We start from the raw sequence: 15,276 nt of genomic DNA, 5'->3' as shown, positions 1-15,276 counted from the left end.
CCCGCGGCCCGGCGGGGCGCTGCCTGGGGAGGAGAAGGGGCCGAGCGCCTTGGCTCGTTCCTGTCAATGCTTTAGCAAGGGAGAGTTGCAGTCTTCCTATTTTAGTGGACTGTCTTTTGGCAAATGGTAGGTGAGAAGACAGCTCTGTAATACCAATGCATAGTTTAAAATCACACGTACAAGCACTGGGGTTTTCATTTACTACTATTTTTTTAAAGTTTGTATTAAACTTCACTCTCGGTCTGTTCCCCGCATTAAAGCAACTCTGCCTGACAGTTCAAAAGCTATGTCAGGGTCTAATCAACGACCTTTTATTGGGCATGCTATTTTCATTATGTAATGCAGTGAAGAGGAAAAAGAAAATTTTAGTGGGAGAGGTCTGAAGTGTGTTTACACTTTGGTTCGTAGTTGTCCCATACATCTATCTCAGTGAGAGACAAAGCTGTTGGATATACACTACATTATTTTGTTTCTATGTTTATAAGCCAGAACTCAACTGTAACACATTTCTGCCTGAAGCCAGGCTTTTTTTTTTTTCCTCTGCCTCTGGTGTGTTTGTTGGGTTTTTGTCTCTTCCAAGTCTTTAATCTAAAATGCCTATTTATTGGCATTCTTTGTATGTATTCAGAGGAGAAAGCTCTGTTCCACAGTTTTCAACACAGAGCACAGTGTATAATACTGTTGGATAAACTTGAAATGCATCTTTTCTATCACTGCATCAGCAGAACAGTGAAGCTTTACTTTTAGGTCCAAGTAGTTTCTTCTACTGGACCTACAACATTCCTACAACTAGAGATGACGATCTTAACTTCTGCAAACTATCATATGGGTGGAATTCAATCATACAGTGCAGTAAAATGTTTATTCCTTGACTTGTTGTTTTCTTTAATTGTTTTAAAACATGGCTCATAGATATTGATTGTTTATTGTTTCGAAGTTTCCTTGGATGTGAACAGTCTTCTCTTGCTTCTGAATCAGAACTTTGATTCTTCATTTCTAGTATTTTTCTTCCATACATGGACAATTTCACAGTTTTTCAGACATTTATCCCGAAAAAGAAATACCTGTGTGGGATCAGTGAAACTGCTCTTAGAGGAATGTGGGTCTTCTAGATTTTTAGATCCCTTGATTGAAGCTTCCAGACCAATATGGAAGCTCAGGTTATTCTGTAAGTGCTTGTTTTGGCATGAGGGAACAGATATGGAAATGAGATTTAAAAAAAAAAAATTAGCTTGCTTTAAATCAGTTGTGAAACTTACAGCATCAGGGAAAAAAACTTGTCATCCTAGGTACAGTTTTCTTGTTTCAGATGTTGCTTTTTTAGATGTCTGTAGGGATCTGTATTTAGAAAGTGATTGTTTCTTTACAGTACGCTCCTGAAAATGCCTTCCAGGAGAGCAATTCATGCCCTTGAGATGCTTTTTCAGAGTCTTATGTCTTCATCAGCTTATTCGCATAGTGTGACTTTGCTATATGTTCTTCCTTGACGAGCCTTCTGTCTAGAGTGCTTCTGTTTGAGTGTACCCAGTGTAACCCCTTCCTTTTTTTTTTTCCTTGGGCCATATAGTAGGTTCTAATAAAAATACATGACAAAGCTGGAGAACACAAGTGTATGAACTGACATCCAAATTGAAATTTGACATTTACCTCAAAGAAGAAACAGCTTTTCCAACCCAAACCATTCTATGATTCTGTGACCTGTTCCTGAAAATTTTTGCTACAGAACATCACAGATTTATTTAGTTTAAATATTTTGGTAAATTAAACCACTGCCTTACTCCTACTTTGGCAGTTATTGATCCTTATCGTTCTGTAGCAATGCGCTGTGGTTCATCTTGGGGTGAGGGAGTGGACAATTTGGCCTGTTGCATCTCAACTATCATTTTTTGTTTGGGATTTTTCTCTGCCAGAAAAGTAAGATTTCCTTCAGTCTCTTTCCATTTAAGACATGTTTCTAAACTACTTACTATTCGTCTTTGTGCTCTGGGCTTGTTCCAGTTATTACATCTTTCTTAAAATGTACTATCCAAAACTGGCCATGGTTGACACATCACCATTGCCAAATTAGGACAAAAAATTTTTTGTGCCGTGCAGATGGTACTCCTGTTAATACATCCTGGAGTTGCCTTGCCTTTGCTTTGCAGCAGCTTGATGCTAGTGACTCAAAGTGATCCACTCCAGCTGCTAGAACTTTTTCTGTAGTGATGCTGCCTCTTTACTTTTTTGTTGTGTGTTTTTGCATGTGAGCTTGAGTATGCTATTTTGAACATGTCTTAAAAAGTGTTACCTAGATTTCGTCTTGGTTTTTTTGGTTATATTGAGGTGATATTAAAATGTTTATCTTGTCTTTCAAAGGGCTTGCAGTACAATCCATATAAATGCATAAGGGAAAAATAATAGGATGGCATTTTTTCTCTAAGAGAAAGCCTTATTGTGCCCATGAATGTAATTGCTAATTAAAACTTGTACATGAAAGAAATGTTTTGGGGTTGGGTTTGTTTGTTTGTTTCCAGAAAAAGGAATATTGCCTTTTACAGTGGCTGTAAAACATTTGAAGAAATTTTTCCTCACCATATCCATCATTTGTCTGAGAAGAGCTCTTACCCCTCATGGCAGACTTAAAGTAGTTGAGCTTTCCATATTCAGGAGGCAACGTACTTTTTTTTTTTCCCTTGCACTCTCCCTATCCCCTCCCCACTTGAAGTAATCAGATGTCATTTGCAGAGCAGTCTTCCATATCAGAGCTGTCACTCATCATTCTTCTTTCTTTCCCAGTGACCTTGAGCCTGAATGGTTGGATGGTGTGCAGAAAAATGGGGAATTATTTTATTTAGAACTGAGTGAAAGTGAAGAAGAAGCTCTGCTTCAGAACAGCTGTCCAGAAATGCCAGCAGTGAATCACGTCAGGTTTCGTGAAAATGAAGCTGAAGTTATTCAAGAGGGATCACGAAAAGAAAGAAAGTATGAATTGAAGAAATTGACCAAGATATTAAAAAAGAAGAATCTTTTACCAAAGCATTCTGGTAAGAAAGGCAGTGGAAGCTGTAATGTGCACTCCACTGGTCCTACTTCCATACTGAAACACCAGTCCACTCAGAAAATGGGTGTCACAGTTCAGCAAAAATACAAAGACGTGTATGTTTATGTAAATCCCAGAAAACTGTACAGTGCTGGAGAAGATGAGCAGCACAGGCTGCTGGAAGCCTTAATAGGGATTGTCCATCAGTCTTCATGGACCAGCAGAAGAGCAGAAAAAAAAGGCAAGAAGGATAAAGTCATCAGAGGATTCAGTGAAGAAAAGCTTGTAGTACATGGCTTGGTGCCAGGTAGTTCAGCAATTAAAACAGGTCAAATCTTGATTGGTAAGTAATCCAACGAACAGTGAAACTTCAGCACTCTTCCTTTACTTACAACTATTTTGTCAGTTATTGAGGGATTATTTTAAATAAATGTCATTGCATCTGCTGTTTTGTTACCTATTCAATTTTACTGTATCAGTGGTTTTAAGAAAGTGTGACATAAACTAGAAGGTGCTAATATAGGAAGGAGATGACTATCCTTTGAGTGTACAGGGAGTGAGCAGCTTGAACTTGGAGCAACAAATACCCTTCCTTCCCCAGCTTGATTTTAATGCAGAATTTGCTCCGTAGATAAGTGGGACTGGGGAAAAGCTATAGTCTGCCAAATATTGTCTTGTCTTTTTTTCCACACCACCCCCTCTTAGATAAAAGCTTCACTATATATGCTTTAAATGGATTTTGAACCATAAAAATGAAGAAAAAATATTGAGTAAGATATATTCATATGTTACAGACTTTCTGCACAGCCTTGTTTGGATATTCTTCTGTTTAGCAAGTATAACAGCTGCTTCTTCAGCAGTTGTGATCAGAAGGCCTCCAACTACATAGTGGGGCTGTAGTTTGAGGAGGCAGTGAGCCAGTATAGCAGCTCTCCTTTGTATTGCTTTGGCTCTTGTCAGACACTTCCATGAGCTGATGGAACTAAATAACCTGGCAGCAAACTAACCCAGAAGAAAAATTGCCTGTCTAGTTTTTCCTGGTGTAATGTGCTAAACTTGGGTCACAGAAGGTCTGACAAACACCCAAGTGTGAATGACGGAGGGGAATGAACTTGTGTGAAGGAGCAGAAATAACTCCCACTTCGAGCATCAAGAGGCCATTAAAAGGACTTGGCACTCACAAGACCCCAACCTCAGAGACAGTACATGTGAGACAGCTAGCCTACATCTGTAAAGGGTGGAAGGGTGCTTAATTACCCTTGAAGTTGGTTCCCTGTAGGGAGAGAGCAAAGGTGTCGTGTTGGTTTGGAGACCATGAAAATCTAAATGCTATAGTAGCACAAATCCCACAAAGTCAACATGAGTGCTTTTGAAATTCCAGTGTTGTCTGTTTAAAAAGGCAAATCGTGCTTTGACTAGCTGATTCTTCTAGCACATGTTTTTGGTAGGGATGCTGAAGAATACTCCAGAGAGAAAATTGGATAACTTTCAAATTTTACCAGAAAGAACTGATTAGTCAAGAAGGGGGGGATGCAGAAGGGGGAGGAGGGAGTTTCAGCTTGATGTGCTCGATGGTATCTAGTCTAATTAGTGTAACAGTGGGTATTTCTAACCTGTAAGTCAATTTTGGGACACAAATTTGTTTGTAATTGCATGTTTGTAAGAGCAGGTGTGAAGTCAGAGCAGTGTAGGCAAATACCAGATCCAGGAGGGGAAGCTAACCTTCTAATTGGAGATGGTACTTCATCTGTAGCACTTGGTTTCCTATTTTTGCACACTAGAAACAAATACTTTAATACTGTAGTTATGCAGCTTTTATCTGGGAAAATGAGTGTATTCTGTGCCAACAGTATAAAAATGTATAATTTTCATATAAAAATACTTTCAAATTATATATCTGTAGTGAACGCTGAGTACTCTGGAATTTTTATGCGGTGTCTAGAAACAGGGGTGCTTTGCATAAGTTAGATGCTCAGGTTTCAGTGTTGTCTGCTTAAGAATATACAGTTTAAAAATTTTTATTCCAGTCAAAAAACTGTGTGGTTTACTGCCTCTGCATTGCACATCAGAGGATGGGATAGTTATGGTATACACCCGGAGCCTAATTTAGAAGCAACTGTACTTCAACAGACAGCATCCTCAGATCCCCCCTGCAGAATCTGAAGTTGGACACAAAGTTCAAGAAAAATACAGTAGAACTTTGCTTTTTGTTGTTGTTAAAAACAAGTTTTAGGAAACCTGTTGTGAACTGTGGAAATAGTAAAGAATATTTCTGTGGTCAGTCTAAAACTGAAGTATTTGCACAAAAGTTAGCAGCTTCTTGAGCCATCACAAATGTCAAAAACCTGATCAGTATACTGATCAAACTCTGATGCCTGCTGGCTGGTTTGGTTATAACTTTGTTCATCTTCACTGACCTGCACAGGCATAGATATTAACCTGTTCTTGTTCTCTTTTTAATATTTCAATAGCCTGCAGTGGTGCAGACCACTATTTTGTAGTAGTCTTTTGTGAAACAAATGCTAAGTATATTTTCCTTTTAAAATACATGCTTTAAAATTACATATTGTGGTGGTCCTGGTGACCAGTTTGCCACACATGGTGGAGGCAGACAATCTTGACCCAGGGAGTTGTTACTTATTGAATTTAATTTTTTGCCAATTAACATGAAACTTCAGATCGCTCTTTCAGGTACTGCGAAGATGAAAACAAAACAAAACAAAAGACCCTAGGTAAGAAAATACCCTTTTTCTCTGCCTTCTCCAGGCTCAGCTTCAGTCAGACACCTCTTATTTTCATTGGTAGATCAGTTAACTTGTTTCTGGTAAGTATGGTAGCCACTTAAATGGCTTCCAAGGTTGAATCATAAGGGAGACTAAACTCTCTTGATTTTTTTCACTCTGAATAAACAGTTACAAAGTGGTTATTGCTTTAACATTTTTAGTAGAAATAACTGCTTTTTCCCCACTAAATAATCACTTTCCTCAGGTGGCTTCTTCAATTTATTCTGAACTATGTATCTCTTATAGTTTTGAACACTTAAAACATCTGTTTATTATTTGTGCACTACACTTTAATTTTTTTTAAGACTGCATATGGAAGTCATAAGTCTTGTTGCTGTACTTTATTAACCAAGTAGAATGCAAGCACTGACCATATGAAAGTAAATGCAAGTTTTGCAAGCTAAAAAAAGCCTGCTGTTTTGTAACTAAAAAGCAGCCACTCTATCCATGTGTTGTGTATCAGCTCATTTGTCTTTTTTTTATATTTGGCAGTTCAGCATCCATCTTAAATTTTCAAAACAAAAAAGCCCTCATTGATTTTTAAATTTTTGCTGTCTCTTTCATTTTGGTTAAGATGAAATACAGTTGCTTTTATCTCATGTTTTTTTAAGTGTCTGTCTTTTGTATTTCTGGCAAAACTTTTTTCTTGCCTGAGTTCATTATTAACAATATGCAAAGCACAGTCTGCTATGTAAAACTCTCTAGTCTCATCTTTGAGTGTATCTTCAAAGATAAAAAGCTCTACCACTTTTAGATCCAGGCAAATAAGTGTTGTGATAGGAAATGCCATTACAATTTGATTTTTTTTTCTTCCCTCTTCAGATTGAAATGTATCTGATTCACAGCAGGGGATACTTATAAATGCTGACAATCATCTTTGCTATAGTACAAATGGAAAAGTAATTCCAATGATACTGAAAATACAGAAAAGCTCTTTTCACTAGCAGAGCATACTATTGTTATCCTCTTTGAAATTCTCTTCTGTTCTTAACTGCTCTCATCACCAAATATCGGAATGTTTTGCATTAATTCTCTCACCTGATCAGTAGGTACAATTGTCAGAAAAGTGTGAAAGCTACCTAAGGACAAGGATTAATATTGGATAATAGTAAAGGTGGGCTAGAGTAATCAAATTTTAAACTAGTATGCAAAAGATGCAGGCTGTTATTGCAAGCTTCAGTTGAAAGGCCCAGATTCCAGCCCCATTTAGTGACAAATGTTTTTCTATGGGTTTCTAATCCAATAATTCTGGTGGTGTTATATGGGAGGGTTATTTTTTTGTTTCCCCAGAATAAAGAAAAGTTTAAGTAGCAATCTTTGCTTGTTTAATTTTAATAGTAAAAACACAGCCCTGTTGGAGTCCTGAAGGTTTTGTGAAACAGGCCATCGTTGCTGGAAAGCCAAGTCTATCTGTTAAATTTCTGTAGCACAGATGAGCTGTTTAAAACAGTAATACATTTACATAAAAAGCAACTTGCAGCCATCTTCTAAGTCAGAGTAAATGCTGGTTTTGTCATTTGTAGACCCTGGAACTAAGAGTCCTGTCAGAAAAATGTCCTTGAAAGGACCAAAATACTGTAAGAGTTTGAGATTTTCATAAGGAATTACCATATATGGTGGACTTGTTGAAAAGGCTCTCCAAAGTAGAGATGCTGGGCACGCAAGATAAAAATTCAGAGCTTGCATAAGCTTTGCTATGTTCTTACTGTGGAGTTTGGGATGTCGTTTATGTTCTTTTAATCTCCTCTTGAAGCATAACAGCATTGGTTTGGGTAAAAGCAGCCTGCTAACATATAAAGCAAGTAATTGATCTGGCCTTCTTCAGTAGAATGTGTTCCATACTTTGCCTTTTTTGGAAAGGAGTATGTGAACATTTATAAGTACTTCCACCAAGTTGTTAGCAAGAACAGAGGAAATTAAATATCAGGATTTCATGAAAAAATTGTCTTCAATCCTCTCCCATGTGAACAGCATGGTTCTGATTTTAATTCAGCCACAAATGCTCACTTTCCATCACAGTATGGAAGTGGTATTCACTTATCAATCAGTGTACCATGGCTTAATGCAAAGATCTGCTTTTAGAAATGGTGCTTGCAGGTTTATCTCTAGGGAATGGATATTTAACAGGAGTAGAACTGTGCCTTATGTAGGCAGTTCTAAAATAAACATGTCAGGGATACCAGCAGTCCCAAAGACTTTTTTCTAAACTTTTTCTTAAAAAAAAAAAAAAAAAAAAAAAAAAACCAGGAATATTTCATCAGCCATGTGCAAACTAGATGTTTGAGATTAATATACACTGTTCTTAGTTAAGGCTGGCTGGATGTGAGACATCTTTTCTAATGAGGAGATAGAAATATAGAACAAAGAAAATGGGAAAGAATTCCTGCCTCTCTTCTCTCTCTCTTCCATCACTAGTAAAATTCAGTTCTGCTTGGCATTGTGTGGAGAACATATATTGACATCCTACAATTCCTTTGTGGACTGATAATCTTTTTATAAGTGATAGAACTCCAAAGCATAATTATTCATTATTATTGGATTAAAAAAAAAATGCTTTATTCCTTAAAGAGAAGGACCTGTATTTTTCTAAAGATGAATTTATTGGTTCAAGGCCTGATAACCTGGAGCTGCCAGAAGAAAATTTATCTCCTCTGTTGCAGCTGCTCACAGTGTCTCTAAAAATGGAACTGAGTGAGACTTTGTTTCAAGGTTCTTCATCTTTTAACATATATACTGGTGACTTTCATGACAGACAATAGCGATGTTGCTGGCTTGGAGAAATGCAAGCCAGTAAGAGCAGGTTAACTGCTGTCATAGATACTATTATACAGGAAAACTTTTGTATATAACTGCATTGTTGAAAAAGCTATAACAAAAAAAGCAATTACATTATATCAGGTTTGAAAACATTTCATGCAAATGTCTGCTTGTCTATGTAGCTAGGTTTGTTTCACCAAAAAGGAGGAAGTTCATTTTTATCTCTGTACTTCAGTCAGTTGGAGGGTTTTTTTCACCGACTTCATAGAGGACAAGAATGATTGAAAAATGTATTTGCAGTACCATCTGTACAACTTTTCTCTTTCTGCTAGTGAAACGTCTCTCTCCATCTGAAATTCAGCAATGTTTTAGTCTGCAAAAATTTGACTTAATTCTGCAAATGATAAGTTTAAAAAATTTTTTTTTTCTTAGAGCAACTGAAACAATTGCAAACACCATTTACCCTTTTATTTCATTTAACCTAAACTGATTAAGCATTAAGTAAGTGAAATCAGACTAAAATTTATACATTTGCCCTATTTTTGGATGGACTTAATGTCTGAAGACTTAGGTCAGTCTCACTTTGTGTAAGTTTTCTTTTTTCATACTGCTGAAAGGGAGGAAGCAATTCTCAAATAAAGTGTAGATGTGAAATTCTAATGAACACTTGCATATATAAACTCCTTTGCTGGCATTAATTATCACACTGGATAGATCTTGTGGTTTTGTTCTGCTTTAAGATATTCTGTGTTCATAATTTTACATGCTTCCTATTGTGCCAAGATGTCTTTCATTCTGTTAGTTCATAGTCTCTACTCTTTGAGTGCTGTTGTGTTTAGCAAAAATAAAGAAGGAAAAACCCCACAAACATACCCACCCCCCACACCGAGTTCTGGGATGTCCATACTGATGAATGAATGTAGCTTTTCTCAGTTGTACATCAAGTTGCGGATCTTTGATAGTAATACAGCTTTTTCTGGCAAAATGAAGGCAGCCTTAGAGGACTGCTTTGGCTGTATCTGCTGGAAAGCTGTTCCATTTATGGTACATAATTGCACTTTTACAAATTGAATGGAATAAATATTTACTGCTGCAATAAAAGTTTTACATATGTACATTAGGCATCAAATAAATAAAACACTTTGAGTATGTAACATGTAAATACTAATGGACCTTCTCCTTTCAAAATCTGTATATTCCACCCTGGGAGATGTGGTTCAAAAATATTCCCTTAAGTGCTAAGGTGCATACGTCTCCACAAAAAATGCGTGCAGCTGGTTTGACTATCTTTGTGGATTAGAAGACTCGACTGTTGTCTTTACAACACAATTTATAACATCTCTAGTAAAACAAACAGAACACAAACAGCTTTTGTTAAAACAGTGCTCCAGATTAGTATAAGAGCAATTTATGTTTTCTCTTGTATTAGTGAATTATGATCTTTGCTACATGGTACTACAGTGTTCTTCAACAAAGAAGGTAGTAATTCTGTTTATAATGTCTTGTTACATTAGAGTAGCCCAAATGCTCTGCTTTTGATTACTAATTTTCAAGTCCTGGGGCTCTGGCACAGCTTTACTGAGTTGCTTTTAAATGCTGTTTAACTCTGGACTTTCCTGTCTTTGAATTATTGTTGTGTTGAAGATTTGATAGGCTAAAACTTTACTGTACTGTGCACCAAGAAACACAGAGTTTAGGAAGAGAGCTACTGTTACTTGAAATAGAAAAAGCAATTTAATTAATTCCAAGGAATTATAACATTTTTGTAGGTGTAATAAAACTTAACCATTTCTTTACTGTTTGTAAGAAAGAACAGAAATTAATTTTACTTTAATGTAAAATAAAGTAAAATGTGAGCAGTTGGTTGTTGCCTAGTATATTAAAGAGGAATATTGCTTGCTTTTTTTGGGATTCTGTATTTCATTTACTGATGGTTAGTTAAGAAAAATGTTCTTTCTCCCATTGGCCTTAATTGTGTTTTGCATCAATTTTGATCAATCAGCCTAGTACCTGGGAAGAATTCCAGTTGTATTTGATAGTATTTAACAACAAGGTAAAAGATAGAAATAATTATACGCTGTCAGGATTCTTCTAAACTTTCAGTTTCTGTTGTCTCTACTAGATTCTCAGGAAATGGAGAGACCTTAGAGACAGAAATTCTGCTTTTCATTAGTGTGCACGTTATTATTATCCCTGTCTTAGTTTGAGCTAACCAAGTCTTCTTCCTAGAAAACTTGAAATATGTACTGAACCTTACAGTTGTTCAGTGCTTTATTTCTGCAGTTGAGTATGTTTTTGTTGCTAAGTCAAGGCTTAAAATATAGTTATACTAACATGCATATTTTTTATGAATCCGTATCCTTTTTCTAATCTCTTCATGCTGCCTGAAAGAGTGATAAGCACTGCTGCAACTGCCTGGCTGAGGATTTCCCTGTTAGCAGGTGTAGTTGAATACTGCTGTAACGCTGCCTCTGATGCCTTTTCATATGTCCTGGTGCAGGAGAAAAGCATAAGTGTCACAATGGCAGCTTCTAGCCTGCTCAGCATGTTCTGGATTTCATAGAATTCTCTGAACCCTGCAGGTGTAGCAGCGCAGTTGTGAAGGACATGCTGGTTTAATTCACTTTTCTCAATAAGGCTCACCTAAGAGTGATGAGATATAAACATAGAAACAAATAATAATAATAAAAAAAACCTGTGAACAGAGGAAGTGATGAATTGTCCAGCTGTCCTTGTATTTATGTTCTATCCACATAGCTTTGCTATGCCAGTCCTAGAATTCCTCCCCTCACACCTTTCCTCATACATGGGGATACCTCATACTGCTCTTACAATACCATTCCTTCTACTGCCCGTTGACCGCTTTTTGGACAAGTCAGCATTTGCTGTGTCTGATTCTGAACTGCCTTTGTACTGCCTGGCCAGCCTGGGGCACAAACAGGACAGCTGCTGAGCTCAGGGTGTAGCTTTACCTGGGGCAGGAGAGGGAAGGAAAAGAGAGGGGGGGCTCCTCTCTCCAGCAGCGCATTAAGAGAACCTGTAGCATGTAACATGACTTGTGCCTTCTCTTCCAGCTTTGGATGAAATTTAGTAATGGGATCAAAGCTATTCATAATACAATTTTAGAAGCCTCATTTCCTTAGAAAACAAAGCTCAGGAGTACCTAGTTTGAAAGAAAATCTAGTACCTCAGTCAACCTTTTTAAATTTTTTTCAGTTGTTTATTGTTTCACATTGCATGTTACACTCTCTTAAATGCTAATATTAATAATCTTGGAGATGATGTGGAGGTACTTTTTAAGGGAGCAGCTCAAGCAAAATTGGACTCCGTTTTTAATTTGCTCTTCCAGAGCAGCTCTTGATATTTTTCCTTCACACTTGTAAGGAGTAAGAATGACCTTGGAATCAAGTCACTTTCAATGTAAAGTAAGCTAATTTATTTTCTTTACTTCCCTTTCTACAGACAGAAGATAGAAGCTGTAAACTAACCAAGTTTTTTACCCAATAGGACAGAAAGCAGAGACAACCGAAAGTGACACCAAAGAAAATCAAGTAGAAAATAAGGCCTGGTTTGTTACTCTGAAGTTGAATATTTGGCTCTGGAAAGGAGCTAATGAACCATCAAGTCCTGTATCCTGGTGCCACTGGCAGTCACTTTGTACAGTATTTTTTATAAATTCCTGTTGTCTCATCTTAGGTATTTTGCCCTAGGTAGATTTTTGGAAAGCTTTTTCGAAATTCTCTCTTTTGAGACTACAGAACCTTCTCATTTCTACTCCAGTTGTTTTCATACCTAAACCTTCACTCTCCTGGTCTTTAACCAACTTAAATGGGTTCCTCATTTCCCATGGTCACTGCAGAATTGCTTCTATATACCTTATCTCATTTGATTTCATTTTTCTTGAGCACAGGTGAATAGAGTTGTAGTTGGGATCCTGTCAGGTCCTATTAATACTCACCTACATTCAAAGGAAATGCCTTTCCTAATGCATCCAGGTGTCGTGTTTGTCTTTCTCATGTTTTATCTTACTTAGCTGCCTTCTTGAGAATGAATATACTGTTTAATGCCATTATATTTCTGTAATTCCAGTGATATTTACTGGTTTCTTCCTCTGTGATATAGTGTTTCTTTTATACTGAAAAGCGCTTCCAACTTTGGAAGTCAACATGACATTAGAGCAACCATCCTTTTAGTGTGAGTTCTCCTGACTTAGGCTGAACCTGAAATCTCACCTTAAGTGTTGGACTGATGTTCTAAATTGGCAGCTTAAGTAATCAAATCTTTTGGTTGATTTAGTCTCCTGTTACCGTACCTGAAATATCTTTAATATGTATCCTTTTCTTGCTGCTGCTTCATTTTTTTTTTTTAAAGTAGACAAATGGCCAAAACCCCCTCTATTTTTACTTTTCAATTTCTATTCCTTTTGCCAGATCTAAGTAGTTTTATTTTTTGGTGTTGTTTTAGGTTTATGTTTTCTAACTTCACAGGTTTGTTTTTTTTTTTCCACTGGTCTCTCTTGTCCTTATACACTTCATGCTTAAACACACATCTTTTTGAGGGGGATGAGGGAGAGGTTATTAACTAATTATTACTGGGATACTTCTCTAGAATATTTTTCCTCACTTCAGATAGAAGTCCCACTTTGAATTTGGCACTTTAAACTTTAATGTGGATTTGAAGTGTGTAAGCTCTAGTTTGGTTGTGTTTGCCTTCATAACTCGTGCCTTTAATTTTTCAAACCTTTTCCATTTGAAGTTAAAGACTTTTTCTTTGAGAAACTTTTTTCTCCCCATTCCACTAATGGGAAGAGAGTCAGATTTAGAAAATGCAACATATTGTTATGAAGGAAGAACTGGCAGATAAAAGCATGAAGAGGGCTGAACAAGAAGCCACTGCAGTGGGCAAGGCATGGAAAAGAAGAGAAAGGACTACATTGTGATGTGGCTTGAGAGACAAAGGAGGTATAGGGATGAAATGAGGTAGCTGTGATTTATTTTTTAAAAAAGTCAAGATAAGTGACATTTCACAAGATGCTAAGCCAAATTAACTGCTCAATACCACAAGAAAGGGCGGCTGAAATCTGTCCCATCTTTTCTACATAGTCCCTGTCTCACTTTTGCCAACTCTTGTGCTCGTTTAATCAAGCATTTGGGTTACAAAAATGACCTAGCAGAAGTGAATTATTTTCTGCATGTTTAGTGAACGGAACTGAGTTACTAAGGGGCAAGGTAACTGCCAGGACTGCTTCAAAGAGAGGGGCTAGGGCGTGGTGGGATTCTCCCCTAGTTAGGCTCCAGCAACATTTGAAACCTCTGGTGTACGTGATGGCCCGGAACTTGTAAGCTGCTACAGGAAGAGCAAGTTTTGGTGTGCTTTTGGAAAAACCGCAGTGTTTATGTCAATAGAGGTAGCACTGGAGAAGGGCTGGCAAGTCAGAGGCCGTTTCAGAGGCAAAAAAAAATTCTACTTGGACTTAACTTGATTGGTGAAGTTTTTGGGTTTTATGATCAAGTAACAAGAGTGATGTAAGCCTGGATGGAGGGAAGAGGCTTTGACATTTATTTTTGTAAAAAGATACAAGCGTGGCAGTAAGGCCTTTGAGAGCATTGAGGTAACAGACTGATGTTTCTAAACATAGTAAATGCTGCATATAGAAACCATCTACTTAATTGTAACAAAAAGATGCTTATGATCGTTTGAATGCCATATTCATTTTTAAATCAAAACACTGTTTGGCTTTGTACAGTGGTGTAATACCATCTAATTTTCTTATGCTTTTGTCTGTTTTATCTCCAGGAGATGCTCTAGTTGCTGTAAACGATGTTGATGTGAATTCTGAAAACATAGAAAGGGTTTTGTCTTGCATTCCAGGTCCTATGCAGGTACAGTAGTTGAACATTTATTCCAAATGTCCTCTGTAAAAAAATATAGTTTCTAGCCTTTTTTCCTTAGGGAACAGAACTTGTGTGGTCTTTTTCTTAGAACTTCCCCACCTACTTTTTGAACACGTTGTCTGACTTCAGTCAAACTTAAAAGAGAGTAGAAATTTCAGAGTTTAATTCTGGTTAAGTTTTGTGAAAATAGGTAGGGATAAGTAAGTGAGTTAAGCTAATTTCCCATTATGGAACATAAGGCACAGTCCAGCTGTTACATATTCTGTTTGTCACCAGCCAGAGTGAGAACGCACATGCAGTGTGGTGCAAGAGGTAGCGTACTTCTAAGTCTAGACTAAACATAACACTGTTTTTTTTTTCTTTTCCCCTTCAGTGTAGGAATCAAGTATTCTATGCTTGCAGAATTCTGAGTATTCATCTTTTTTCTATGAGAATTATTATGTACATATGTGGAAAATCAAGTTTCATTACTTTTCCTGCTCAGAAAACAACTTTATTATTATGTTAACCACTTGCATCAGAACTAATTACTTCTTGTTGAATACAGAGAAGTAACTCCTTTTCGACATGCACAAACTTTTAGCCAGTGATAGTTGTAGTTACGGGAAAAGATGGCAAGAAGACTTATATGGAGAAATTGATACTGCTTTCATATTTAAATAGAAAAATAAATTCTTGAGTATTTAAGAGCTTTCAAAATTGAACAGTGATGAAGACTGACAGAAGCCAATAATAAAAATTGATACCAAAAAACCCCAAAAAACTGACCCAAATGAATAATGTCTCTTCCCCCAAAACCTGCTGCACATATCTTCTCTTCTAG

The 15,276-nt window shown here is 36.9% G+C and overlaps 1 protein-coding gene across 1 annotated transcript in view; it reads left to right on the top strand.

Annotated features, from left to right (window-relative positions):
- The first annotated feature begins 2,781 nt into the window (after positions 1-2,781).
- Positions 2,782-15,276, top strand: part of INTU (inturned planar cell polarity protein) — a 39,133-nt gene continuing 26,638 nt past the window's right edge. Inside the window, exons 1-2 of the mRNA XM_010082958.1 lie at positions 2,782-3,362; positions 14,356-14,441. Of these exons, the coding sequence (XP_010081260.1) occupies positions 2,885-3,362; positions 14,356-14,441 (564 nt within the window). The 5' untranslated portion in view covers positions 2,782-2,884. The remainder of the gene's footprint in view (positions 3,363-14,355; positions 14,442-15,276) is intronic.

The sequence above is a fragment of the Pterocles gutturalis genome, unplaced genomic scaffold, assembly GCF_000699245.1.
Source record: "Pterocles gutturalis isolate BGI_N339 unplaced genomic scaffold, ASM69924v1 scaffold11680, whole genome shotgun sequence".
Taxonomy (NCBI): domain Eukaryota; kingdom Metazoa; phylum Chordata; class Aves; order Pterocliformes; family Pteroclidae; genus Pterocles; species Pterocles gutturalis.
The sequence above is the reverse complement of the archived record's forward strand: the minus strand, read 5'-3'. Positions and strand labels throughout refer to the sequence as shown.